Here is a 25303-nt window from a genome sequence, read left to right on the forward strand (position 1 = left end):
CCCCGACAACGTTGCAGGGCGCCCCGCCCTTCTGCACACGCTGGCGACATCGAATTCAAAGGTACGAAGGGTTTGCTTAGCTATCAGGGTCGTTGTACGAAGTATCAATCCCGCATTCAACTCATTAGCCAGCAATCAGACTGTCTTTTTATCAGAAATTGCATGCGGTGAAGCCTGAAGCCCCAAGAAAGTGCGCTGCTTCTTGCCCGAAACCCCCAAAATCTCGGTTGAATCTTCACGCCTTGACCCCACCCTGGACCCTCACTCAACGGCCCTGCAGGTGTGTGCGGTGCGGTACCCTAATTCGTACCTCCATCAGGATCGATCCTCGATCATTCCCCCCCTTTTCCAGTCAACAGCCAGAGCTTATAGCTTGGTCGGATGGCTGTGGGTGGCACTATTAAGAGGCACACGATGGGGGTTCCAATCATCGACAGGAACGCAGGACTTCTCTATCTCCTCAGTTCGATAGCTCTTCGGTCGCGACCAACGTCCCTGCTGCTACAGGCCCTGATTCGCTTCTTGGCCCTCTGAGGACGGGTGGCTCAGTGGATGGCTCGGTGGCGTGACTCGCTCACGTTGCTCCGAGTCTACAGGTCCTTCTCCTTCCCTCCTGCTTATTTGCTGGATTGCAAAGGCGATTTACTATTTGAACCTCGGATTCAAATCTACAGTGTCAGGGTTTCTTCTCTGCATGCAAGTGCAACCCCATCTGTTGGGTGCATGGCGAAGCTGACAAAAAGATGACCCCCGTGCCTCCCAACCACGACACTGAAACGTTTGGGGAACTGAATATCAACCAGCTGCAGGCACTCCACATATGAGTGTAACTTTACGCACACACGCACGACACACACAAAGACACCCACGGCAATGAAACCCCCAAAACCAACTGGGTTACGGGTAGGTGACGTCCTGGGTCTCTCGGGGCCCTGAGAGGAACACCAAATCATGCATCGCGGCCGCCCGTGCCTGCATACATACCGCTCTACAGAGCAGAACACCCCGCGGCCGGAATCGGCGGCCGTACCCAAGTCCACTCTTTTCGCAGCCGGGGATGCAGCTCAGGAACGGACAATTGAACGGCCATACCACTCAAGACCGCTCAATTGAGGGCTATTTGCTGCCATATATGGTCCTGCCTCACTCGAGAGAGAGCAATCAAGCCCGCAAAGCCGTTCCTTGTCCCTGGCATGGTGGCCGTATATGCCGTGGGACGTCAGCATTGGGAGTGTTCGTATGCGCCCGGACTCATACCGTCTCCCCCGCCCGCGTCGCCCTTCTTCCTGCATGCCCAAGATCGGATTGGGATCCCGGCGCACGGCACCACCATTGCCTGGCCGGACCAGGTCAGCATGAAGGGAGATCGAATGGAAATCAGTGTTGGCAACATACCTAACTCTGTAATGCCGTGGCACCGCACCGAGACACTATCGAAGTATCTACGGATGCTTGACGCAGCAATCTGGCCCTGGGAGGCGTCAGGTCAGTGCGGGACCGAGCTTCGCCTCTCCCGCTCTCCACATCTTTAATCCCATGTCGCACAGGGATCGGGCCTGTCCACTTTTCCAGATCAAGATGTTACTCTCAATTTCCTCATCAAACAAACGGCATGTTGCGACAGTCAAGATGTAGCTTTTGGGTTCCGTTAACCGCTGGCTCTTCCAAATCCAGCGAAGCATATGTTAGTCCCGGAGAGAGCCATCTGTATCAGCACCACTACGGCATGACTGGTCCTCTGCATACCCGGTATTAGCAACCGCCAGGGTCGCAACAGCAATATCTGTTGGCGTATCTCACTGTAGGTCGCCCTTCGTACGCCAGCTGTCAAGATGAGGCGCCAAAGCTGAACATGAAAGCAACGACAAGGCTTGACTCGAAAAAAGCCCGGTGACCTGTGTAACCTAGTTGGAGGTTAACTTAAGCCTTCGACGCCACGGCGTGCCACCCTGGGCCGCCTCGATAATGTATTTGGTTTAGGCGCAGCGTCACCGCTCGTATGTTTCACTTCTCTCACCAGCAGAAGTTGAGAACTGTGGTGACGCATTTCCGTAGGTGCAGCTCGCCGACCGTGTCGGACTTGCGGTTGCCATCACCTCTGCCTCCATTCCAGAGCCTTCCGCTTGCTCGCTGCCCGTCTTATCAACTTGTCGGGAGGTGGCGCTCACTGCAGTTGATAGTCAGCAAATACGCGGGCTGTTCATTTACATCATGCACATGGCAATTTGATGTGAAAGCCAAGACACCATCACGCTGACCAGCTTGGTCACGGGCTAGTCTTGCTGCGAGACTTGGCCGTTGTTCACTTTGGTTTGCGCTCGGCTGGGATGTCTGCGTAACTCCAGACATACTCCAAATGCAGTGATGACAAGACTGTCAATAAGCTGTTGATAGAGGGTAACTCTATCGTAGCTCACTCGGCTGCTAAGAGAGTATCTTGGGTCTTAACACACAATCCTTGCTCTAAACGCATGGCTCATCATCACGTCTTCCCCTCACGCCCCGCTTCCTTCCCGCTATGATTGGCATCTCTTGCTCGGTCTAGTCCAGAAGAGAATCATGCTATCAGGCCGATCACGCCGCCGGCCGGGACCGGGCCGCCTCTCATCACACTTTACACCTTAGTGCTAAGGTTAGTGCGAAAATCCTGAGCTGTGATGGAAAATAAGTTCATGGCTGACCCCTCGCATCACACGAAAATGGAACTTTCCAGGTAACGTTAACATCAAACAAGCTCATAGGAGCTGGCTTTGGCTGTACGCATGAATTCGAGCAAATGTTTGGCGGCTCTCATTATGAATGTCATGCTCCTGGTGTGAAACTTGGATGATTCTGTCATCGACTATGTTCATTGCAACAGCTACTAGGTATTTGATGAGTTCTCTGACTGGTATGCATGAGTATACCTGCGGTTGCTCATGAGCTAAGCTATCTGTGGTGACGACCAGCTCACTTACACTGGATCCGGCTCTACCTTGACCATGGATAGTACTAGGGCATTGATGCAGGATAGAATCATCGACCTACTAGATACAAGGCGAAATGACTACATTTAAGAGAGATATCGCAGAACTCGAACGTACAATATCTTCAGTGACAATGAGACTGCGGCTTGCTGAGAGAACTTGAACCTCATTACCTCCCCACGAGTACCTAAAATCCAAGCCACGAGGATGACAAGCTCGCTTGGTAGAGCGGTGAGACATAAATGATCAAAGCACGCCTACGCTTGCTCCATCTGTGACTCCCATGTTGTCGCAGTCCTTGGAGGCTGAGTTCTTGTCATCTCCATACAGCTCTTGTTCGTGACTACTAGTGCTTGCTTACGTATTAGCGTCAGAGGTTCACAATTCCATCACATCAGATCAGGTAAAGAGCCAGCTTAGACACTCGGGCAGGGTGTCTCAGCAACAGTGAGCTTGCTATTGTAAATTCGTCGCCGTCTTCCGTCACCACCCGGTGCGTTAATCGTATGGTCAACACCAGCAGGCTCACCGGTGTCATGCCCAGCTTCCCCCTGAGCCCCTGAGGTATATACGTCTTGCATGTGTCGACGAGTAGTCAAGTACCCCGGCCTAGCTATTGGTAGTGCTTTGTAAATGGTCTATGATCGAGAAGGCGTGAAATGTTGTGAACATCACTCTGTCTAACGATCAATTTGTCATAGCAGAGGACTCAAATTGTTCTGTCAGTCAATACGTAGATCTACTACTCACCCCTTATCAAACAAAAATATTTCTGGTCATGCCCCTTCACTGCACTCGGAACACTTAGTGATCAGAAGCATCATTCGGACAGGCCAAACGCAACTTGGGGTCTATCATTCTAGGTACTCAGGGGTAGTTCAACTTACGAACCTTCTCACGTTGCTGACTGATGGGAGCTGCTCAGTCTTAGTACTGAACCACAACCTCAAATGAGCCGTTACGAGTGCTGAAATCCCATGGATGTACAGTATTTTAGGTAGGCCGCTTTATTGATAATACCAGGTATAAACATGAACATGCCCAACTTCAAGCCCTCACCCCACAAGGGAGGGAAGGAGATTCTGCATCTCCAAGTCGCATCATCAAGCATACCTAGCACCACTCGAGTACTAGCCCCTGAGTCAATGAATACGGGGGTGGTAGGGAGGCGTATCCATGACTTGCCTGGAACCACCTTGAACAAGCTGCCTTACTTTGCTGCCAGTCCTTTCCTGAATGAAGCTAATCTACCCTATGTTGACCACATATCTGCTTCAGGTTCTCCCTATAATTCCGACATCGCCTTATGTTGCACGGTGAAGAGGGCAATGCCAGGCATGTCAGGCTTTTGATCGGATTTGAACGCTTGGAAATAGGGCACAGAGTCTTCCATCAAGCTACAACCTAGCAGAGAGAGCCGACTTCTCTGATTGCACGGTCAGAGCTTGACACTTCCAGCTTCATAACAACGTGGATGACCGTAATGTCAGGCGTGCTGAAGCTGTTGTAGTAGATCTAGCTGGGCACCGACTAACCCTGAGCTATTATGTTGAGAGCATGTTGTCATTAATGCCATCTTGCTGGTATATAACTGAAATGCCAGTGTCAAGTTCAACGGTAATGAAGACATCAATGTCAGGGCGCACCCCCTTTCCTCCAGGAAATACTCAGCTCAGAAGCTATATCCATTGCGGCGAAGACACGGACATACCCTCAGGCCACCGTAGTTGATAGGGACAATTTGCTGTATACGTGGCCAGGAGAGAGGTCGAAGAACAGGGCAAGCCTGAGGCTGTCACGGTCGAGGTCATACTTACAGTGGCTCTGCATGAGTATCTGCCGCCACACGGCCGAGTGCTACTGGGATGGAAACAGGTATATGTTGAAGTCCTCCTTACTCACCCTCGGTCCGATAAAGCCCAGTACAGTCCCGTTCGGCACAACCACCATTTTACAACCCACCCCAGCGCCAGCATTCACTCGGCTTGATACATAGGGCACCTTACCTCACCTAGCAAGGAAATATTTGATCGGTGAGTTCATGACATTACGCTCAGAACATTTGCCTGACATGTAAGTTCGATGAAGTGAAGACCACATTACTACTAGCAACTAGTGACAACATGCCGCCGACACTGTCGCTCATAGCCTGCGGGGTGCCAGTTGGGCTTCAGCATGTTGTCATTACCGTCTCACTCGCTTGTATTGATTGGAGTTACATGTCAAGGCCAACTTATCACAATAACGCCGTTGATGTATGAGACTGCTCTCCCAAGGAGGCAATACTTATACATACCTAGTACCTAGGAGATGCTCGATGCCCCTGGTCATTCCACGACAAACCGCGCCGGCCTCCGGGCGTTATATGAGCATTCCAGAATCTCGAGTCTCTCTCCTTAGGTAGGCTGTCATCCCGGCCGGAAACCGTACATGTCAATATCCATCCGCCGTGGATCCACAGTACAATATTCCAAACTCTTGGTATCTCCTTCTCAGTAGGTAGTAACGCCTCCCATAGACATCATCTCTTGCCATCGTCTAAGAGGCGAAGGGATCCCGAAGCAAACCCCAAACTTGCCCGCTTGAGAACGTGATCATCACTCCGCGGAGGCAGAGATCAACCAGGTCGGGAAAAGGGGGTTGCTTGAATATGTCCTGTTCATTACCTTCCAAGCCAGTAGATACGCGTAGTCGGGTACTCAAATCTTGCAAGACATGATAACCCGGACGTATTAGCACCATGCCATCATGCCGCTGATTGCTGCTCGTGTTCGTCCCAGTCTGCTCCAGGACTGTCTTGCTCGTGCAGAGCTATCCGGTCAAAGAACCCGAGTAGATGGATGGCTCTTCTGTCGACGGCAAGCTCGTCATACCCGGTTGAAGGCATCTGGGAAATGATGAGCATCATGTGACCTGAATGCCATGTATGGGCTCGATACACATACCTTTACTTCCTCTCCAGATGCCAAGGCGTAGTGTTAATCGGCTGATTGTCGACTTGGTTCTGGCTTGATATCCAGCCATCACTGATCACGAGTCCCCTCTGCATCAACACCATATCAACCCAGATCATGTTGTGCACCCAAGACAAAGCGGATGAGCTGAAGATATGATGTGATGCTATCGATTATCCTTCAACTTGAGGCTAACTACTACACTAAGCAACGCGTATTAACCCAAGTACAGGTACGCAGGGGACCAAGCCCGACGATGTGAACAACCAAAGTGCCGCTATGCTCCCGAAAGAAAAAAATACCAGAAAGATGCCCGGGGGTATCATGCTAAGGGGGGTATCCAAAACAAACCAACCGAACCCAAGACCAGCCAAACAAGTACAAAAAGTACTCGGAGGACGTGTGGCTCAGCTCCGGAGACCACGCAACCCAAGCATCCAGAACGCGCATGCCAACAAACTTTGCCATGCATAAGACTTCTGGCTATACCCCAAGACCGCTGCCGAAAACAGGAAAAGAACAAGACTCCATATGATGACGACAACAAATGATGATGCTGATAATGCTGATGATGCGGATGATGTTGCCGATGAGGGCAGTGTGTACCATGGGTGTAAGTGCAAAACTTTTCCTTCTCCTTCCCGTAAAGTGCAGTAGATATCAGAAAACGCCAGCTTCGCTTGGTCCCATAATCTCAAGATAAAATGAACAATGAGATTAAAATCAATACCGGCAATGACGTAAGGGGTAGACGCAGCCGGGACCGCCGGGTCGGTAGGGGACCCGGTCGGCGGAAATTATTAATCGAAAAGAAGAGTTCAGACAAATTGGTAAAATGTGTAAAAACTCAGTCGGTCCGGCCGCCGGAGAGCATCGAAGGGGAAAAAAAGGTAGACAAAGAGACAACAAAACCCGCCGAAAGGCTTGTGTTGTGTGCCCTCGGCCCAAATCAGTCCGCGAAATCTAGGCTGACTGACAAAGCGCGCGGATGTTGCATGACACGTGGTAGGTGTGGAGATGGCCATGGAAATGTCGGGTGAGGTTCCCATTGGACAGAAAGTCTCGGTGTGCTAGGTCTAGGTGGAGGCATAGGGCAGCGCGATCCGTGCGGGACCGACGAATAGCGGGTCGGTGATTTCGGGCGGTGAAGGATCAAAGGAAGCGCCGAGTCCTTCTCATGTCCGAGCACACTCTTTCGGATGGTGGGAACTTCTTTTTTGTTTGGCTTTCCGAGGTCTGTGCCGTTTGCCGCGCGTTGCTCGGCCGCATCCCTCTTTGCTGCCGAGGCAGGACAGGGCCGAGGACGCAGAAGTTACTTGGCTGTGTTGTGGCCCCTTGTACGCCTCACGGGCGTGCTGTGGCTATTCGGCTGCCATTCCTATTGCCGGGTGGAGGTTTGGCAGGTTTGCATGTGGCAGACTCGGGAGGGCATCGTGATTGTGATGATGAGTCAAAAAAAGATTGCCTGCTGCCTGTTGCGGTATTAGCCGCTGCTTTCCCGTGCAGTCACTGCAGTGCACCGGTCGGGTAATTGGTTTGCGAGCTGAGTAAGCAAGAAATTTAAGGTACGTACCGACTCTGTGCAAGTCGTCCGCGCCTGCAATTCATGACTCTCACTCGGCCTCGGCGATGGGCGTCATGGCCTTGAGCTTGTTCTTGGTCTTTTTGGATGATGAGCTGGAGCGCCTCTTTGCCTGTTGCCGCCGGCGGTCCTTCTCAAGCAGGAGAAGCTTCATCACCTCTTGCTGGTAGGCTGCACGCTCTCGCTGCAGCTCGAGGATGTCGAGCTCGGTGAGGGCTGGTACCGGTGGTGAATGTACCGGCGAGGCGCTGCCGTGACTGGAGTCGCTGCGGATGTCGTCTTCGTAGAAGAGGTCCTCGTCCGAGATGTATGAGGTTGCGCTCAGTTCCGACGCATCGTACTCGCAGAAGGAGCTCCGCCGCGGCCACGACGGGAAAGCGCAGCTCGCGTCCGGGCCTCTTGTCGAGAATGGGCTTGGTGCGATGTCCATGGGTGATGAGATGCTTCTGTACGAGGAGTAGGGGGATGTGAAGGAACTGGACCCGGAGCTGGGAGTCGAGCTGGAGCTGCTGCTCGTCGAACTGGGCGAGCCGTAAAACATGTTTGCCGTAGTTGTAGTGTGTGGTATTATTGTCTTGTTCAAGACGTCGATGACGTACGAGAGCCTGGGCAGCGTCGTCTGTACTATTAGTGTGCAATGCAGTGCACTGAACTTAAAGTTCTGATCTGGCGCGTCTTGAGTCGGTCCTGGCGGTCCTGGTGATGAACGTGGGCGGAGCATGAGTCGGAAGGGGGCAACCTGGTCTTATACACTACAGTACTCTACGTGCCCGACTCCTTTGGGGGGTAGGGCGACAAGGGTGCAGGTGGCTGACCCAGAGGGCGGGATCCGTGGGGCAGCCTGGAGATTACCGCCGCCGCAGGATTGTGCTTAAACACCGGCACAATAAAAAGGTGAGGCCCCTCTTTCTTTTCTGGCTCCCGACGGAAGGTACCCAATCATGGGTCAAAGGTGTACCCGGGTAACGGTACTTGTCACCGCATTGCACCTGTGGTTGCCTGTAAGATGTCTGACCGCCGTTTGCTCATGTATGAACCTCTTCCACTGGGCGGCCTACACAGCCCGAAATTCGCTACAACATCGTTCTTCGTGTTGGATTCGCCATTCACTATTGGTTTGGATAAGACAAACGCTTGACCTATCGTTCTCGGGGACTTTCTCCGGGGAAGCTGAGTGAGACTCGGGCACAATCTGGAGCCCCGGATTGCACCCCGTACGCCCCTTTAGCCCCTGTTCCGTTTGTCCCCCACACCGCCTGAAATTAGATACCTTGCCTTTTTCTCTTTATTTCTTGTTGGCTTCGGTGGTGGACGTGGAATTCAAACACACTCCTACCGGATAGGCAACATGCAACATCACCAACAGACCCCTTATCGTTGGGCTCGAGTTTCCTCCTTGTTTTTCGCGCATCTTTCGCGTCGCAACCTTGATGCCAACATGAAATGGCCTTGGTGCAATTAGCATGCAGCCCCAAAGGACGATAGGGCTGCCTGCCTGCCCAAGGTATGTATGTACTGTACGTGCCGACGAAACCGACGAAACCGGGAATCAGGTAGATACGGGAAGTACGGTACTCCAAGTCATCGTTATTTATAAGGCAGGTAATACAGTGCAGCACCACCAACCGAGTGAGTCAGACTGGGGGAGCACAGAGGGCTTCGGCGGTGACCATTTCGCGGCCCAGAGACGTATAGAAGCCCTGCTAGAAGTATTTGCTTACCCAACCTAGACTTCCATTTCACCTCGAAATGGAAACTGGGGGAGAAAATGGAGGTTCGGGTACGCAGGGCCGTGGCAGATCCAATCAGTTTGGCTGCGATTACACGCCGTCTTTTCGGCTGCAAACATTTGCGCACAGAGCGGAAAAGAAGCGGCGGACTTGCTCCTATTTCCAATCAAAAGAACGGATGTTTGACATGCAGCACTCACCGTCTGTTCTTTTCCCAGGCAAGTCTGACGTAGCTGACACCTGCAGCACTTGCCGACGGGAAACCTGCTTCCCCAAGCATCAGTCCGCCATTTTGCCTTGGTGTCCTGTGCATTGCCAGTGATCGCATTTTGTGACCATTGATGTGTTGGCGACTTTTGCGACAGCTCTCTTCGGCTTGGGTTTCCGCCCCAGAGATCTGCCCTGGCAAACGGGTCCGGAAGGCAAAGCCGGCTCTTAGCAGCGCACGTACCCGACTTGGATAGGATCAAAGCGCTTCCTCCCGACAAACAAAATGGAGCCTAGAACCATGTCAACCCACGTTGAGCCATGGCCCGGAACACGCTCCGCGGCCGGGTCGCCTATCCTTCAGACCGAAATTGCTCCCGAACAAACGGTCACTCCTCCCATGGTTTTGGGACTCGTCGGATCTCTCTCCAGTGCATCCGCGGCAGGGAAAAATAAAGATACGCGTCGTATTACCGCAAAGCTGAGAAGATGAGCAGCGTTCTTGTTCTTATTTTCTGAGGGAGCTCAGCACACTGCAATTTCTTTTTCTCCCCCCAAGCACTGAGACTCGACCCAACTCTTGTAACCGCTCCGGGGGCTACGGTTTCCGGAAATGGGAGCTCGGTATGCGTGGGGGGTTGGCGGGGGGTTGGGGGTCGGGGGCGTGGATGCTCTGGGCTCTCTCACCTGAGACGCCCGCGCGACCCCCTCCCGATACGCCAAATAACGTTACCTTCCCATATTAAGATCGGTGTGGGTTGCGGTGGGAAGTTTTCCGATTTTACTCCGGGCGTTGGATTGCCTGCCTCACTGTTCTTTGATGAAGCTGCGGCATTTCACGTTTCTTTCGCCATGAAGGAATAGGGGCTGCTAACCTGCTAATATTTCTACCGTGTGGCCTGCGCCGGCGTGGGATTATGGCATTGTCATCAGACCAGTGATGAGGTCGTATGGAGGTCGATTCCAAGGCCACCCCGTGGGACAGAGTATCCCACGTGCGAGACCGAGCAAGACATTGTTGAAAGGCCTCAAGTTTGACTACCAATACCGACATACTTGGGAAGTTCTCCAGTTTGAGTGGATGCTGAAATGACTCTCTGCCACAGGCTAAAAGTTGGCTGTGGGAGCTTTTTCCGCCAGTTATCTTGTCACGTCTTCTCATCGCGGGATGATTCGAGACTTTGATCGGCGAGGTTCTAGGCAAATGACAGATCTTGCGTGCTTTGCCAAGGCTTTCCCAGATTCTGGCTCTCCGGCAACGCAGCAGCAGCCACTCCGTCCCTCGGCATCCAAGCTGTCTTACCCAGACCGGAGGGTCATCGGATATCCGGCCAGACCCGGCCGTCCCCGGTCCGGAGAGAGACCGAAAGGCACTGATAAGGATACTCTTTTATCTAATCCGGCAAACGGCTTGCTGCGCAACCTACATACCAGGTATCTGATGCTACGCTCATGATACCGACTTATGTATCCGTAGCTGCCACTTGTCTGTGATCCGTTCGCCAGTTCATTGGAAGCTCTGATTGAACTCCGTATTGTTCAGCCCAACGCATTCATTATCTTCTGGCCCTGACCCGCGGGCCTGTATATCACCATCTCCCGCGCCAAACGTTATCTACAACTTGGTCGAGACATATCGACTGCTGGCCTTCAGATTGCCTAAAGGCCCTGTACGCCCGGTGGTCTCGGAAGCGGGGTTGCCGTCTGATGGCAGCGTATAATCAACCCTGCTCACCCAGAGGTGCGAAATTCATGTACTGTACTCCGTAGATGCTTATTGGCCGGCGTTACACCCCGTCTCTATCACAGAAGGGCACACACTCAGCCCTCCATGCGGCATCGGCGATGTGATTAGCATGGTGTATCTTAACTGTCCCCCGGTTGTAACTCGCCTTCCTGTTCAGTGATCAATGGAAAGAGCGTCACGTTACCTTACATACGTACCTATGTACACTTTAGATAAGGTAGCTAAGGAAGGTACTACCCAGCACGTCCAAGACAAAGAAGGGATACGAAGTTTGTACTTTACACAGGGAAGGCGCATCGGGGAGCAATCACGTTTCCCTGATCTCCGCGTCGGATGCAGGACACCTCAAAAGAGATCTCGATCTATTTCAATCTCAGAAGGGTGAAAAGTGATTCGAGCACAACCGCCCCCTAACTGGCCCAATATCACGCGGGGCCAGGCGGTATACGAGTGTGATGGGCCACCGGGCCTAGCCAATGAGTACCTCACCTAGGCAGTCCGCTGTTGCCGATTCGAGATTGAGCTCGGGGCCAGACTCTCCCCACATAAAGTACAGCACACTACTTGAGGGATACGGCGGCACATCAAAACACATCCATGGATCGACAAATGGACACGAAGTTCTAGCCATCTGCCCATGGATCAAGGGCCAGGTCTCGATGCTTAGAATGAATACATTTTCCAAGATGGCCTCGATTTTCTTTAAACATCCGTTTTAGGTCCGTTACAAGATGAGAGCCGCGGCATGCTTGGGGCTCTTAGCATCCGCATCCACTGTGAGTTGGGCTCAGAACTCCCGTCTGGATGCCTGGCCGGTGATTGCATCTGCGTGAGCGCCTCACTGTACTGCACGGTATTGAGGAGAGCGGTTAAGGCACTTGCTTGCTGCCTAAGGTAGAACACATCTGCGGGGACAACTCAGACGTACTGACTGGCCAGCTCAACAGGTGAGATGCGCCGGGGGGTCTCATTCGCCAATGGCCCAACAAAGTGGTTCGTCAGGCGGCTGTTGAGGCTGATGTGGGGTGACGATCATGATGCTCAAGCTCTCGTTCAGCGCCCATCTCAGGGCCGTACTGCAGGGCGTGTGCGCGGCTGGTAGCTGCTTTGCTATCGTGGCTGCTGTATTGGTCTGCGTATATACGGGGTGTGAATGTACAATACCGTGACCTACACCGTATTCCTAGACATGCATGCATGCCCTGCTTTCTTCGCTGGCCGTTTAGTCGGATATTGTGAGTCAGGCAAGCTTCCCCGGGCCTGACAGCTTACGAGAGACAGATACCCTCGGGCAGTGGCTGTCTCGGGTATCTGTGTTAGGATAATCGCCAAGAGAACTGTGATCTTGGAGTGTGCCTGGGTTGCTCCAACATGTGATATCCCGCGATGTGGCAAAAGGGGCTGAAGGTTGGATCGCGTCTACTTTCAGGGGCTCGGGCGGTAAGTGTCGAAAAAAATAGAATCAGTCACCCGGCGATCATTGACCACTGGCCTAGCCAAACTGTGGTCAAACTACCTAATACTCTGGTCTCAACCCCTGATACTAGTACTACACTAAGTTGGCAAGGCGTTGAGGTAGGTTGCCTGGGAAATCCGTGCTGGTTCTCGACTCGGGACCAAGAGTAAACAATCTAGAGCCTCTAGAAGATCTCACGAGTTGGGAGGCAACGGAGGACTTCCAGCAGTAAACAGGGCACACTAGAAGCTGCCCTGGCAGCAAATCTTATGCAGTGACGCGATCAGGAACTGCCACATCATGATGTAAAGGTGCGGAATCTAGCTATTATGTAAAACCGATGTTATAAGATCCCGATATGTAAGCGACTGAGAAGTCTAAGATTCTGAATGCTGGTCCATAACTCAGAACATCATCTTTCCCATCCCCTTCAGAGTCGACAGAATTAGTGCTGATACTTCACTTACACCAAAGACCAATCTCTCAAACTTGCCCTTCGAGTGATATGACCGTGTTAGGTCCATGACTGTTCACTGATTCATTTACTGAACCCAACATAGTCCTGGCATGACCACACCTTTGGCACTGAAAACCTCTAACCGTAACCATTTTGCAGTACCCGGGTGGCGCGCTACGGTATCTAGCTCGCGAGGTAGACTGGAGCATCTCGCTCTTGCTTTTATCCAGCCTCAATGCCCACAAATGGAGGAAAGTCCAGCCCGGCCTTACTGCTTCGCGCCAGTATAAACCTCCCCTCCTCCTTCTCCTCAATCTCCCCGTGAAAGTTTCAGATCACAATGCCCACGCTCTTCGCTGGCGGTTGATGCCCTCACTGTCAGGTGAATATGCCCGGTAACGTTCTGGCGCAACCATGAAACTCCTATTTCACCGTGTGGCACTAGTGCTACCTACCTTGACCACCGAGATAGCAGTGAGAATGGCAGTAATGATGGCGGCAGTGGCGATAATAGTCTGGTGTCCTAATATAAAACAACACCTCATACCTTAGCCAGAGAAGCAGCCTGATTATCCCAAATCCGTTCATTGCCCAGTAATTTGGGTCCGTAGGTGACCAGAAGCGATATAAAGACGATCATCTTGACTTGACAGACTCAAATGAATGGGGAAATGATAGATAATCCACACTATATACTTGTGGTGCTCAGCACTCATGAAGGTCTGTCGGGAGTAGCAACTAGAACGGCCCAACCTTCATCAAGTACGGACGCCCCTCTATTTATCTACACTTCCTGAAACCAGTGGTTCAGGTAGATAGCCCACTTGATCTCCTTTGAATATGGCTCGACAACGTAAGCTACTGATAGAAGGAATGACCGAAACGACTATTCTGGGGCTAGAACACCAAGACAAGGAGAGGTTAGAGTACTACCTCTGCGAGGCAAGTTGGAGTCCCAGAAAGCACTCCAAAACTGTAAGCGGTGCATGGCATAAGAAAGGGATAGCTACCTTACCTTGAACGCCTATCGCTTTTCAGCGCGAACTGGATTCAGAGGGTCGAAAGGGCCGAGTCACAACCTATGCTGGCTGAAACGGTGAAGATCTCGGGAATGGTGATGCAACGTCATATTGGTTAAACACTCGATATGTCCCCAGCACCAGGCGGACGTTTAAACCCATACGCAAGAAAGCAATGACACCGTACAGAACGCCGCAAACGCCGTTCCAATCCCGATCACCCTCTCCATGTATAACCCATCTGCACCAGTTCAGGCAGTCCGTCTGTTAACTCCTGAGCGCCTCCAACCTATTACGCATCTGATCCATCATAGCCTCTGTATCCTCCTCATCCTCCTCCTCTTCCATCTGTTGCTGCTGTTGTGCCGGCACCTGCTGCTGCTTCTGCTTCTCAGGCAGGGGCACGCTAGGCAGCGGGCCGGCCTTCTCCATCCTATCCTTCAAAATCTCACCAAGCACCTTGTCAATCTCGCCCTCGGCCTCCTCTTCCTCGTCCTCGAGCATGTCCGTCTCCGCCGGGAGCATCTCTTCCGCCATCTCCTCGATGATTCCCGCCTTCATGAGCTCCACGCTCAGCTCGCGCATGGTCTGGGCGAGCGCGGGCAGGCGGATCAGGCTGTTCACGTCCTTCATGATGCCGACGCTGGCCTTGATGCTGCCCTCAATCTTGCGCAGCGCAAACGCCTCGCTGACCTGCATCTGCACGCTGGCCAGCTGCGCCTTGGACGTCACCAGGCGGGCCGTCGTCTTGCGGTGCCGGATGAGCTCGCGCGCAAACTCGCGGACCTCCCGCTGCGCCTGCTTCTGCCGCGACGGGTCCCCGCGCTGGGCGCGCTTGTTGGCGGCAAGGATCTGGTTCTTGGTTTTTGTCTCGACGGTTTTGAGGTTCGCAATGCTGCGGTCGATGTTGCGCATCTCTGTGCGGAGCATCGCGTTGCATTTCCGGAACTGGTAGGGGCGTTGAATTCGATTTAGACTGGGTTCCGAGGGAGGAGGAGTGCCCTGCCATATTGTCTCTTTTGGGAGGATAAACGCACCTGAGCCTGGGGGTCTGGCTTCGCGAACATTGCTCTGAGCGTCTCCATGATGTTGATTATCACGGCCGCTGTAGGCAGCGGCGATTGAAGACAGACCGATTTGGCCGACCGCGATATGAGTCGGCTGGATTCTCGTCAGATGTGTAGCCGCTGCTCGGTATAATGTGTTACGGTCGCTGACGTCGCCCAAGGCAGCCCGAGGCTTGTCGTGTTGGTCTGCAGCCTCGTTGCGGTACCCCGGAACTGGTTAATGACGATGTCTCATACGGATAAGGCGTTCCTGGTGTTGCATGGCAGCCCGGCTTATCAGGGAGTTGGTGGGATTCAACCCCACTGGCCGTCAGCCCCACAGCATGCCCAGAAAATAAATTACCCCATAAAACTAGCTTACGGTATTGACTGTAACATACAATAGAGTACCTCCGTACATACATACCTTTTGGTTCGATTGCGATGTTAGAGTGAATTCGATTTGGAACAGCGACATACAGTTATTAGAAGCTTCAGGATTGAGTCGCGCATACATCCATGGCAAGTGATCAAACGTTTCATTTCGATTGTGTAGAGAAGCAAACAGAATATGGTCAGGTCTGGTTCACTCTACCGGTACGTACCAAAAAGCGGGAAGGGCGTAAGGCATTATTCCCGGTGTCATGGCTCTCATATGCCGTGGCGTTATGTGTCTTCGTTACCGCGCAACTGCATGTACTGTACAGAATTGGATGACGATGCCATGTATGCGTATTGTACAAACCATGAGACAACTGCAAGTGCATCAGATGTAAACTAGCTGCATTAGCATAGTGATGTGTAGGCAGGAGTTGGCGGTTCTTTTGAAAACGTCATGAGCTCTTAAGGGAGCTGCCATTTCTCCACCTCTTTTCAATCAGCTTTTCAGCCCTGCAGCGACGGCCCGTGCGAGGCTCTTTCGGCTTCTGGCGAATTCCACCAACGCGCCGACCCGACAAGGCAGCGCAGCCTCACAAACATCAGACCCCACCTTCCGCAGCTTTCTCCTCTTGAGGATTTCCAATTGTCGACTTTTCCCATTCTCAATAGATATACGCGTCTAAAGTGCTCGAAATAGAAGACAACGATCAACCGATACGCAACTAGAATTTCTCGCTAACTTACCATCTCCCATCCGAAGTAACAAAACGTTGGTTCTAAGTGCCTCCAGGAGCTACCCCTCCTCCCCCCCAGCATAGCATCCAGCATCACAAGACTCACACTATCGTCATCGAACAGGGCGCAATGGCTACTGATATGGTGACACCCGAAGGTAAGTCGCTTGTGCGGCTCCCACGCCCACCATAACCGGAAAAGCTGGTCGGCGTCGCGATCTCTCGGAAGAAGAATGCGGCAGTATCACTAACCGTTGTCATTGTTCCAATCCTGCAGTCCTCTGGGCGCAACGCTCGTCCAAGACCGACGCCGAGAAGAACTTCATCTACCTCACCATCAGCGTACCCGACGTGCCCGCGTCAAACCTCAAGCTGGACCTGAAGCCCACCGGCCTCACATTCACGGGCCACTCGGACACGCTCAAAAAGACGTACCACCTCGAGCTCGAGTTCTACGCCGAGATCGACCCGGAGGCCAGCAAGGTGAACCACTCGGCGCGCGACGTCGAGATGAAGCTGCGCAAGAAGGAGCTCAACGAGGCCTACTGGCCCCGCCTGCTCAAGGAGGCCAAGAAGGTGCACTTCCTCAAGACCGACTTCGACAAGTGGGTCGACGAGGACGAACAGAACGAGGCGGCTGATGATGACTTTGCCAACTTTGGCGGTGGTATGGGCATGGGTGAGTAGCATTTTGATCTGTAATTTCTTCATCCCCCACAAAACAACAGGTCCAAGAACCTTGAGGCGCCAGCCTCCCTTGTCCTCTTGCTGGTTCATATTGATTCCATACCTGGCTAAACATCACGTACTTGTAGGGGGACTGCCGGGTATGGGTACGTACCGAACCGCTTGAGAGGACCATCACATTAGGTTCTGTGTGCGCTTGGAAGGGAGCGATACTTGGTGAACGAGGGGACTTGCACTGGACAGTGACAGGGCATCTAGCAGCAAACTGATCGCTAACATCGGCTTATTATAGGCGGCGACCTCGACTTCTCCAAGCTGGGCGGTGGGGGTCTAGGCGGCGCCGGTGATGACGACGAGGGGGAGGATTCGGACGACGACATGCCGCCCCTCGAGGGCGAGGAAGAGGAGCAGAAGGAGGAGAAGGCTGAGGATGCTAAGGACGCCAAGGAGGTTGTCATGTCGTGACGGATGCCCGCGGGCACTTTGATACGGGCCTGTTAGCGTTCGCCACCAAACCGTGGAGACACAGCCTTCTTGGGTCATCGAAGATGATTGGGGAGGCTTAAAGACTAGGTGGATGCAGGACTAATAAAAAAGACCTATCAGCGAACGCGGGATCGACGCCTTAGGAGTAGGAGTTCTCGGTGGTACAATCTGATAATTCAAACAGGGGTGTTCTCGTCCTGCTCTTCGTTGCTGTGAAAAACGTGCTGTCATCTTTTCTTTGTGGACGATGAGGTGCAGCGGCTAGGGAACTCTGCGGTGTTCAAGCATCTGTCTTGACGGAGCAGGCATGAGCTTCGAGCTGGGCTACTACTAGGGTTGCATGGTGCAGATGTGTAGTTGGCCAGATTGTGTGATATCCTTGCGTGGTTCAAGATACTGTCATATCCGATTCAACACTGTTTTGAGTTGAAGCCCGGCGGTGCTCATTTGATGAACTTGCCGGCAAGCACCGCATAAGAGACGATAACAACGCAAGGCCAGCAGGATCCCTCGTATCATTCCACCACGGCAGTATAATGCTCTCTTATTTGGTCCATGTTGGATTACTCACACCCTAGAGGATGGATAGGCACATGTGAGAGCTTGTAATTTCAGAGTGCGAACAAATGTCCTCGGAGTAGTCAAGACACGTCAGTAGGGATTATGCTCATTTCATTCATTCGACGACACGGCAGATATCGCTAAGCCTCTTGAATTATACAGTATCCCGACAGCTAAGGAAATGGTGCCAATCTGTGCCTAAGTGATGCGAACACCGAAAATCAAAGCTGAGCCCGACCCAAACCCCATCCATGCCGAACCGCTCGAAGTCGTTACGTAAACCATGCCTGCAAGTCTACCTCATACACGCCCCTCTGGTCCCAAGTGATATGCTGTAGAATGACTAGAGGACATCCTCCTCCATCGCGGCATCGCCACCGACCGGGGCTGCGGCGGCGGCGCCATTAGTGTTCTCGGTGTTGGCGTTGTCAAAATAGTCAGCCATCTCCGAGTCCAGCTCCTCCGCGGTCTTCTTCACGGGCCGGTTGTTGCGTCCGCGGCGGGCGGTCTTCTTGGTGGCTTTACCGGCTGCAGCGCCTCCCTTGGTACCACTGGCATCCTTCTTTGTGGTGGCAGCTGACTTGGGCTGAGCCTTGGGCTGAGCGATGCGCTGAGCCAGCGGCTTGGGCTGGGGGATGAGATCGGCAGAGGCAACAACAACCTCAACCTGTATCAAGTCAATACTGAGAGTTTCCCCGAAGGCTGATTAAGGATAACAAACCTTGACGGGTTTGTTGTCGATGAGGAGTCCGTTCAGGGTGGAGAAAGCCTTGCTGGCGCCGTCGGCGTGGTGGAAGGTGACATGGGCAATGCCACGGCTGACTCCACCAGGGCCATAGGAGAGTTCAACCTTCTTCACCTGACCAACAGCTTGTTGAAAATATTCCTATCGACGGGAGTTGGGGGTTAGCGTCAAGAATTGCTTGGGGATTAGGCTTCCGTATCCCGGGTAGTCGACAGCCAAATCCACGAGGCAATCTGCGTAATGAGTATTCCTCGGCATATAACCAAAAGCAGCGAGCAGAGCAGTGAGCAGGACCCTCGGAATTTAGCGCCACCGCGACTGACAGGTGAAACACGTCCGAGATCCACTGACATCGTTCGACCGATTCCGTACTCCAGACCACGGAGCAGAGTTGGGAGGCGACAAGAGTATACCATGCGACCCAACCATGGCGAACTTGACCCAACCCCATTCACCCCGTTACACGCGAGTACAAAGTGAAAGGAAAACATATGCCATGCCGGAATGCTCAGGCCAAGACGGCAACGAGCTCGATCCCAATAAAACCGCCAAGCTAAGAGCCAGAGGAAGGACTGCCGCAATATTTGCTCACTGCTAAGCTCGCCGGGGTGCAAAATCATCGACCTGGTGACCAGCCAGGCGAGATAGTGCAGGAACACTCAGCTAAGCTGAACTGTCATATCTTGCCCTCGCTCTTTTACAGTCCGCGCATTGTTCCGGATCGTGGGCGCTTGCCAGGCAGCCCCGATGTCGTAAAAATGCAGCTAGACGCGAGCATGCTCAACTTCCCAGGACTTGACAGTCTTGACAGTGCTGCGGGTAATACCGATATGCACACCAAGAAGGAGCGTTGGCATCATGACAGTCGCTTCAAGCACTGAGGTGCGGGGATAATCACCCTCATCGTCCACCCAGGAAAGTATGTTGATAGGGCACGCCGCGGAAGAGAGGTGCCGATGAAAATCCGAAGGCAGGAACGGCCTCATCGGTAATAACATACCTTGATTTGGCCTTCGGAAACATCCTTGGGCTAGTACAATATTAGCATAGGAACTCTGTAATGTAGATGACGGGAGTTTGCTTACCAGGTTGCTGACCATGATCTTGCTCTCGCCGACTAGGCCAGCGCCCTTGGCAGGCGTGGGCTTGGCTGCGTTGCGCGCAGCCTTTGCATTCTTCTGGATGCCGCCAGCCGGGGCAGTAGTGGCGGGGCGGTTGGTGCCAGCAGTGCGACGCTGAGAGCGGCGTTTGCCCTGGTTGTTGCGCCGCTGGCTGGAGAGGATCTCATCAAGAGACTGGTCGAGTTTGCCGGACATGATGGCTAGGGAAAGGCACCGAAGTGAATGATGCGGGGATTTATGTTTAGGTTTTTGAGTGGCTGATCGACAAGCGCCGCTATTCGATTGATGAGAAGCGCGATGCGAAAGCTCGACGGTGCTTCGCGGTCGATGGTTGAATGGCTAATCAGAAATGGTGGTCGGGCAGTCGCTGGAAACCGCTGACTTTGCGGCTGCACGTCGCGTCAAGTCGCGGTCTGTGGCAAGGCTGCCGAGAGGAAAAGAAGTGTAGGGGTCGAAAATGAGATTATTGGCAAAATGGAACTGTTCAGGCCTGCGAGGGTTTGATGCGAGCCTGAGTAGTAGTAACGGGTCGCGATGAGGCAAATGGGAGTTTGTTGGGTGATGGAGAGTGAGAAAGAAAAACGGAGTTGCGCAGAGGTTTGAGGAGGGAGGGAGACGCTCGCGGTTCGCACCCGCAGGCATTGGGCGACCAAGGGAGTGGCGCAGCATCAGATTGGGCTAACCGCTTTTGGCATTAGTCAGCTACAGCAGCCACACCCAGGCCTGCCTCAAGCCCTCAACTTCTCAAGTTTCGCCCTGGATTGATGAACCGGAAGTTTTCATCTTTCTTGGATCAAATTGCATGTCTTTGAAACCTCCATCATATGCACTGCAAGATCTCTGCTGCATTTGGTGGTGCCTAATAAGCGCGTCGCGAATTTGATGAGCTAAGGGTGCCTACCGTTGATGTCTATGGCACCTGTACCCTATGTACTCTGTATGTACAATACCTGAATGACAGTTGGCTGCAACTGTCCCGATACGCCGGAAATCAGCAGCGGGAGGAAAGTGATGCTACTGTATGCGCAATATTGCTGTATCGGTTGCTGCCATACAGAAAGGGGCCGCAACACGACTCAAAAGACATCGCCCAACGGTAAAAGCATCAACGGATAGCTTGCGGATCTCGCCATCTCTTCCCTCGCCTGTTATCCCACCCGACCCGAAACGCCTTAATCCTGTTGTTTTCCTCGGCGAGGTCGGCAAGCCATTGCCTTTACGCCCATTCAACCCCCATACGCTGCGTGGTAGGAGCCGCCCTGGGGGATCTGGTTGGTAACGTAATGCCGAACTCAGCTCTCTGTTGGCTGATGACATCCCGAATCGACAAACACCGCTCCCGTTATGGTATCTTACAAACGCCCCTTTATGCTCTTCTATCTCATCTTTGTAGAGGCTGGTGCAGACTGAAGGCTTGTCTTCGCTGGCGCTTTCTCTTTTAGCGGCGTGCGTTCGTCTTCGTCGGCATTGACTTCGAGAAAATGGTATAGAATGATGAGAATCATTGCTGCCGAGCCGAGAAATATGGCAAGTTGGTAAAGCTCCGAGTCCGTGATCATGGTGAACGTTGAATTCGTGGACTGGTGCAAAGCTTAGGAATTATGCGAATTAGCTTCAAACCACGCTGAGAAGAATGAAACGAGTAATTGATCAATGAACAACGTCTGAATACAGAACACATACCTGAGTTTTCTTGGGAATAATTCTTGTTTGGCTGCCGAACAGGGAAGATTGCGATGTTGGATTTGGACAGCTTTCCTCTGCTGTCACGGCTGGAAGCTGCCCCCTGGTCACTGATACAGGCGGGAGCATCCGTACCGTAGTTCCGTACTGAATTTACAGCACTAGCCACAATTGCAAGTGGTACGTATCACTCACGTGAGGGCTGAAGCGCAAGTCTGCCCCACAGCTGAGAGACCAAGGCACTTTTAGCGGCGTCTCCGCCTTGCCTGAGGTTGTGTTCCTCTTTTCCTCCTCCAACATCACCGCACTCCGCCAGATTGCCACCTTCGGTTTCGTTTGTGTGTCCGTCGCCCTCGATACAACGTTGGGGCTGGGACGGAGTGGGATTTCCTTCAGCAGTCGTAAATCCAGAACATTGATTTCGCACACAACCGCGAGTGCTTCTAAGTCACGCTGAGGCCACCAGGCACCCCACTGCGTCCCGGATCGTAACAACCGTCATCACATCCTCACAGTTCGCCCACCATGCCGCCCAAGAAGAACGACAATAAGGGGGGCAAGAAGCCCTCCGCAGCGAAGATCGTTGAGGACAAGACGTTTGGGATGAAGAATAAAAAGGGAGCTGTAGCGCAGAAGCAAATTGCCGCCATCCAATCGTCTATGAAGGCCAGTGGGAGTGCCGAGCAGAAACGAAAGGAGGCCGAGAAAGCACAACGCGAGCGAGAGAAGCGGGCTGCCGAGGAGGCCAAACGGGAAGCCGAATTGCTTCTCAACAAACCTGCCCAGGTCCAGAAAGTTCCCTTTGGAGTCGATCCGAAAACTGTCTTGTGTATATTCTTCAAAAAGGGGAACTGCGAGAAAGGGAAGAAATGCAAGTTCTCGCACGATCTTGCAGTGGAGCGCAAGGTCGAAAAGAAGACGCTGTATGAGGATACAAGACAAGACGAGGAAGAGAAGAAGAAGCAGGAAACTTCAGCCGATTGGGACGAGGAGAAGCTGAGGCAGGTCGTCCTCTCCAAAAAGGGAAATCAGCGCACAACGACAGACAAGGTGTGCAAATACTTCATCCAGGCCATCGAGGATGGCAAGTATGGCTGGTTTTGGGTTTGCCCGAACAACGGGGACAAGTGCATGTACAAACATGCTCTTCCGCCTGGGTAAGCACCAAACGACTCCTTTCGCCTGTAGTGTAAACGCCTGTAGGGTAAACTAACAGTCTTTCAGTTTCGTGCTCAAGACCAAGGAACAGCGAGCGGCTGAGAAGGCTTTATACGACAAGTCCCCACTCAAGACGCTGACCATCGAGGAGTTCCTTGAGTCTGAGAGGCACAAGCTTACTGGTACTCTCACCCCGGTGACGCCCGAGTCGTTTGCCAAATGGAAGAAGGAGCGTTTAGACAAGAAGGCCGCCGAAGAACAACTCAGAAAGGCCAAGGAAGCGACCGGCCGCGCCCTATTCGAAAGTGGCAACTGGAGGGCAGATGAGGAGGATACGGATGATGAGGACGACGCTGCGTGGAACCTCGAAAAGATGAGGCAAGAGACCGAAGCGCTCAGGAGGAAGAAGGAAGAGGAGCGGCTGGCTGCGTTGCACGGCCTTCCACCACCAAGCGGCGACATGAATGGCGGTTCGGTGCCGGGAGCCGACGGGACGGACCCAGACGACAGTAAAGAGGCAAAGCCAGAAGGGGTCCCCAACACGTGAGAATTGTTTGGACTCAGCAACAACCTACGACGCCGCGCAAGCCGTGGGGGGGCAGCGGGCCTATAGAGAGCTCCTCCCCACCCGGTTCGCTGTGATATTGGCCGCGCTGCTCAGAGAAATCTAGCGAGCGTTTGGAACTCACAAGAAGGTATCTTGCAACACTTGCGGCCGGAACAGATTGATATCAGAGCAGAGCAGGGACAACATCCAATTAGAATAGGGGATCACGATCGAATATAGCTCTTGATTCCGGATTACGGAACTCTGCATGGCACAGCTAGCTTGCTCCGCCAATATGTGTTACAACTTTCTCAGCCGCCACCCTCAGAATTTCTCGACATACGGCCGCAGATCTAGCTCATGCGTGAAGCTCGACCGATGCTGCGTGTGCAAATGCCAGTAGCTCTCGGCAATCTACCAAATAACCACAATATCAGCATCATTCACCCCTCCGTCGACCCAGTTCTTCTTGAGGATAAGAGCAAGTTACTCACCGCATCAGGACTGATCTTGCCGTCCTCCACGCCGTCGTTTACGCGATATTCCTTGGTCCTCGGGATGTCAATCACCCCGTCGACAATGACGTGTGCGACGTGCACGCCCTTGGGGCCGAACTCGCGCGCCAGGCTCTGGCTCAGCGCGCGCGCGGCGAACTTGCCCGCCGCAAAGGTCGCGAACCGGGGCGAGCCGCGCACTGACGCCGTTGCGCCCGTGATGATGAGGCTTGGGGGGAAGGGGGAGGATGGGACTGAGTCTAGCAGGGACGGGAGGGTGGCTTGGGCGAAGTTGAATAGGCCGCCGCTGCAGTGGGGGGTGGTTGTTAGTTCTGACTTTTGAGTTGGTGGTTTGGGGTTTGAGGCGAGGGCGGATGGTGATGATTATGATCGAGGTGAAGTTGCGAGAAAAGGGGTAAGTGAGATGAGGGACGTCGTACGCGTTACTTGCTAAGCTCGTGTTCAGATCTGAGGGAGTCAATTCAAGGAAGGGTTTCACTGCGAAACCGGCGCCTACGTTATCTAGAGTGATTTACAAGTGGTTTGAGTTATTAGTGCATCAGTCTGGGGTTTGAAGGCAGGGAGGTAGGCTCACAGATGGCCGCAGCGAGCTTCTTGTCGGGCAGCTCCTTCTTGATAGCCTCAAACGCAGAGCTGACGGATTGAGGATCCGACGTGTCGGCGCTGATGCCGATGGCCTCACCGCCCTGCTTCTTGATCTCGGATACGATGTCGTTGTAACTCTCGGGCTTGCGGGCCAAGAGAACCACCGGGTAGGACCGGGCGAAGCGAAGCGCAACGGAGCGGCCTGTGCCGGCGCCGACTCCGGCTATGACGGCATAGAAGGATTTGGAGGCCATTGTATTGCACGTTTGTTTTAGTTATTGTATCGGTCGGTTGGTGTGTTAGTTATGCTTCTGGAGGTGTTAGGGAACAGAATTCTCGAAACTCCAAGAACGGGCGGAATGGGTTATATGATTATATTCTTTGTAGATTTCCAAGCAGCTTCCATGAGGTGCTTGCTGGCTTACATGATGAGAGATGATGCTTTGGACTAAGAGACCCCGCCCTGTACTCTCGGTTGGCGGGAAGCAGATGATTAATAATCTCAAATATTGCACATTCCGAGAATCGAGAAGAAAAGATGGACTCGGCCACGGATGACCATCATACTCAAGTGTAAAATGCAGTAGGTCTGTGTTTCCTCTCTTGGTTGCTTCAGGGGAAGAGGGAAGATCCCATGCCGTTGGAAGTCTAAGCCAAGCTCAGGGTTAGACGATGGCACTACTTCCGAGTCAGGTAACGGTACGGATATTCAATTACCTTATCTTTACGAAGGTAACGGGTGTGTAACTTACAAGACTTACTTCCGTACTGTGTACGGAGGCTGGGGCCATAACTTCCATAGCGCGCCACCCGGGTTTTGCAAAATGGTCACCGTCAGTATGATTGGGCTGTAAAATCATTTTCATACTAAGTCAATCATGTGGTGATCATATAGTACAAATTCTTTCCAGTGAAAAATGGCTACACAGCTGGATG

At 52.9% G+C, this 25303-nt stretch overlaps 9 protein-coding genes across 9 annotated transcripts; 5 read left to right on the plus strand and 4 right to left on the minus strand.

Moving 5' to 3' along the window:
* Positions 1-7533: 7533 nt before the first annotated feature.
* Positions 7534-8043, minus strand: N656DRAFT_766090 (uncharacterized protein; the record flags this gene model as incomplete). The annotated part of the gene is made up of 1 exon (XM_064813453.1): positions 7534-8043. The coding sequence occupies one exon, from the start codon at positions 8041-8043 to the stop codon at positions 7534-7536; it is 510 nt and encodes a 169-aa protein (XP_064673364.1).
* Positions 8044-8823: 780 nt separating this feature from the next.
* Positions 8824-9572, plus strand: N656DRAFT_401245 (uncharacterized protein). The gene is made up of 2 exons (XM_064809532.1): positions 8824-9100; positions 9233-9572. Exons 1-2 carry the CDS (start codon positions 8966-8968, stop codon positions 9416-9418), a joined length of 321 nt encoding a protein of 106 aa, XP_064673365.1. The 5' UTR covers positions 8824-8965; the 3' UTR covers positions 9419-9572.
* A 2158-nt stretch (positions 9573-11730) lies between these two features.
* Positions 11731-12479, plus strand: N656DRAFT_401477 (uncharacterized protein). The gene is made up of 2 exons (XM_064809533.1): positions 11731-12080; positions 12233-12479. The coding sequence occupies exons 1-2, from the start codon at positions 11932-11934 to the stop codon at positions 12423-12425; spliced, it is 342 nt and encodes a 113-aa protein (XP_064673366.1). The 5' UTR covers positions 11731-11931; the 3' UTR covers positions 12426-12479.
* A 1772-nt stretch (positions 12480-14251) lies between these two features.
* Positions 14252-15475, minus strand: N656DRAFT_775770 (putative vps protein). The gene is made up of 2 exons (XM_064814499.1): positions 15156-15475; positions 14252-15066 (listed from the first exon to the last, which is right to left on the minus strand). Exons 1-2 carry the CDS (start codon positions 15201-15203, stop codon positions 14386-14388), a joined length of 729 nt encoding a protein of 242 aa, XP_064673367.1. The 5' UTR covers positions 15204-15475; the 3' UTR covers positions 14252-14385.
* Positions 15476-16133: 658 nt separating this feature from the next.
* On the plus strand, positions 16134-17214 carry N656DRAFT_401513 (HSP20-like chaperone). Its single transcript, XM_064809534.1, has 4 exons — positions 16134-16314; positions 16404-16437; positions 16557-16958; positions 17095-17214. Exons 2-4 carry the CDS (start codon positions 16410-16412, stop codon positions 17130-17132), a joined length of 468 nt encoding a protein of 155 aa, XP_064673368.1. The 5' UTR covers positions 16134-16314; positions 16404-16409; the 3' UTR covers positions 17133-17214.
* A 40-nt stretch (positions 17215-17254) lies between these two features.
* Positions 17255-17431, plus strand: N656DRAFT_775771 (uncharacterized protein; the record flags this gene model as incomplete). The annotated part of the gene is made up of 1 exon (XM_064814500.1): positions 17255-17431. A coding segment is annotated over one exon (177 nt), but the record flags the coding sequence as incomplete, so codon positions are not given.
* Positions 17432-18082: 651 nt separating this feature from the next.
* On the minus strand, positions 18083-20397 carry N656DRAFT_725496 (uncharacterized protein). The gene is made up of 4 exons (XM_064812558.1): positions 19844-20397; positions 19759-19788; positions 18735-18899; positions 18083-18680 (listed from the first exon to the last, which is right to left on the minus strand). The coding sequence occupies exons 1-4, from the start codon at positions 20072-20074 to the stop codon at positions 18357-18359; spliced, it is 750 nt and encodes a 249-aa protein (XP_064673370.1). The 5' UTR covers positions 20075-20397; the 3' UTR covers positions 18083-18356.
* Positions 20398-22087: 1690 nt separating this feature from the next.
* On the plus strand, positions 22088-23267 carry N656DRAFT_702969 (uncharacterized protein; the record flags this gene model as incomplete). The annotated part of the gene is made up of 2 exons (XM_064811067.1): positions 22088-22719; positions 22787-23267. 2 exons carry the CDS (start codon positions 22088-22090, stop codon positions 23265-23267), a joined length of 1113 nt encoding a protein of 370 aa, XP_064673371.1.
* Positions 23268-23591: 324 nt separating this feature from the next.
* On the minus strand, positions 23592-24621 carry N656DRAFT_702815 (NAD(P)-binding protein; the record flags this gene model as incomplete). Its single annotated transcript, XM_064811055.1, has 4 exons — positions 23592-23681; positions 23762-24068; positions 24202-24283; positions 24357-24621. The coding sequence occupies 4 exons, from the start codon at positions 24619-24621 to the stop codon at positions 23592-23594; spliced, it is 744 nt and encodes a 247-aa protein (XP_064673372.1).
* Positions 24622-25303: the final 682 nt, after the last annotated feature.

Source organism: Canariomyces notabilis (assembly GCF_033297395.1).
Source record: "Canariomyces notabilis strain CBS 508.74 unplaced genomic scaffold N656scaffold_3, whole genome shotgun sequence".
Taxonomy (NCBI): Eukaryota; Fungi; Ascomycota; class Sordariomycetes; order Sordariales; family Chaetomiaceae; genus Canariomyces; species Canariomyces notabilis.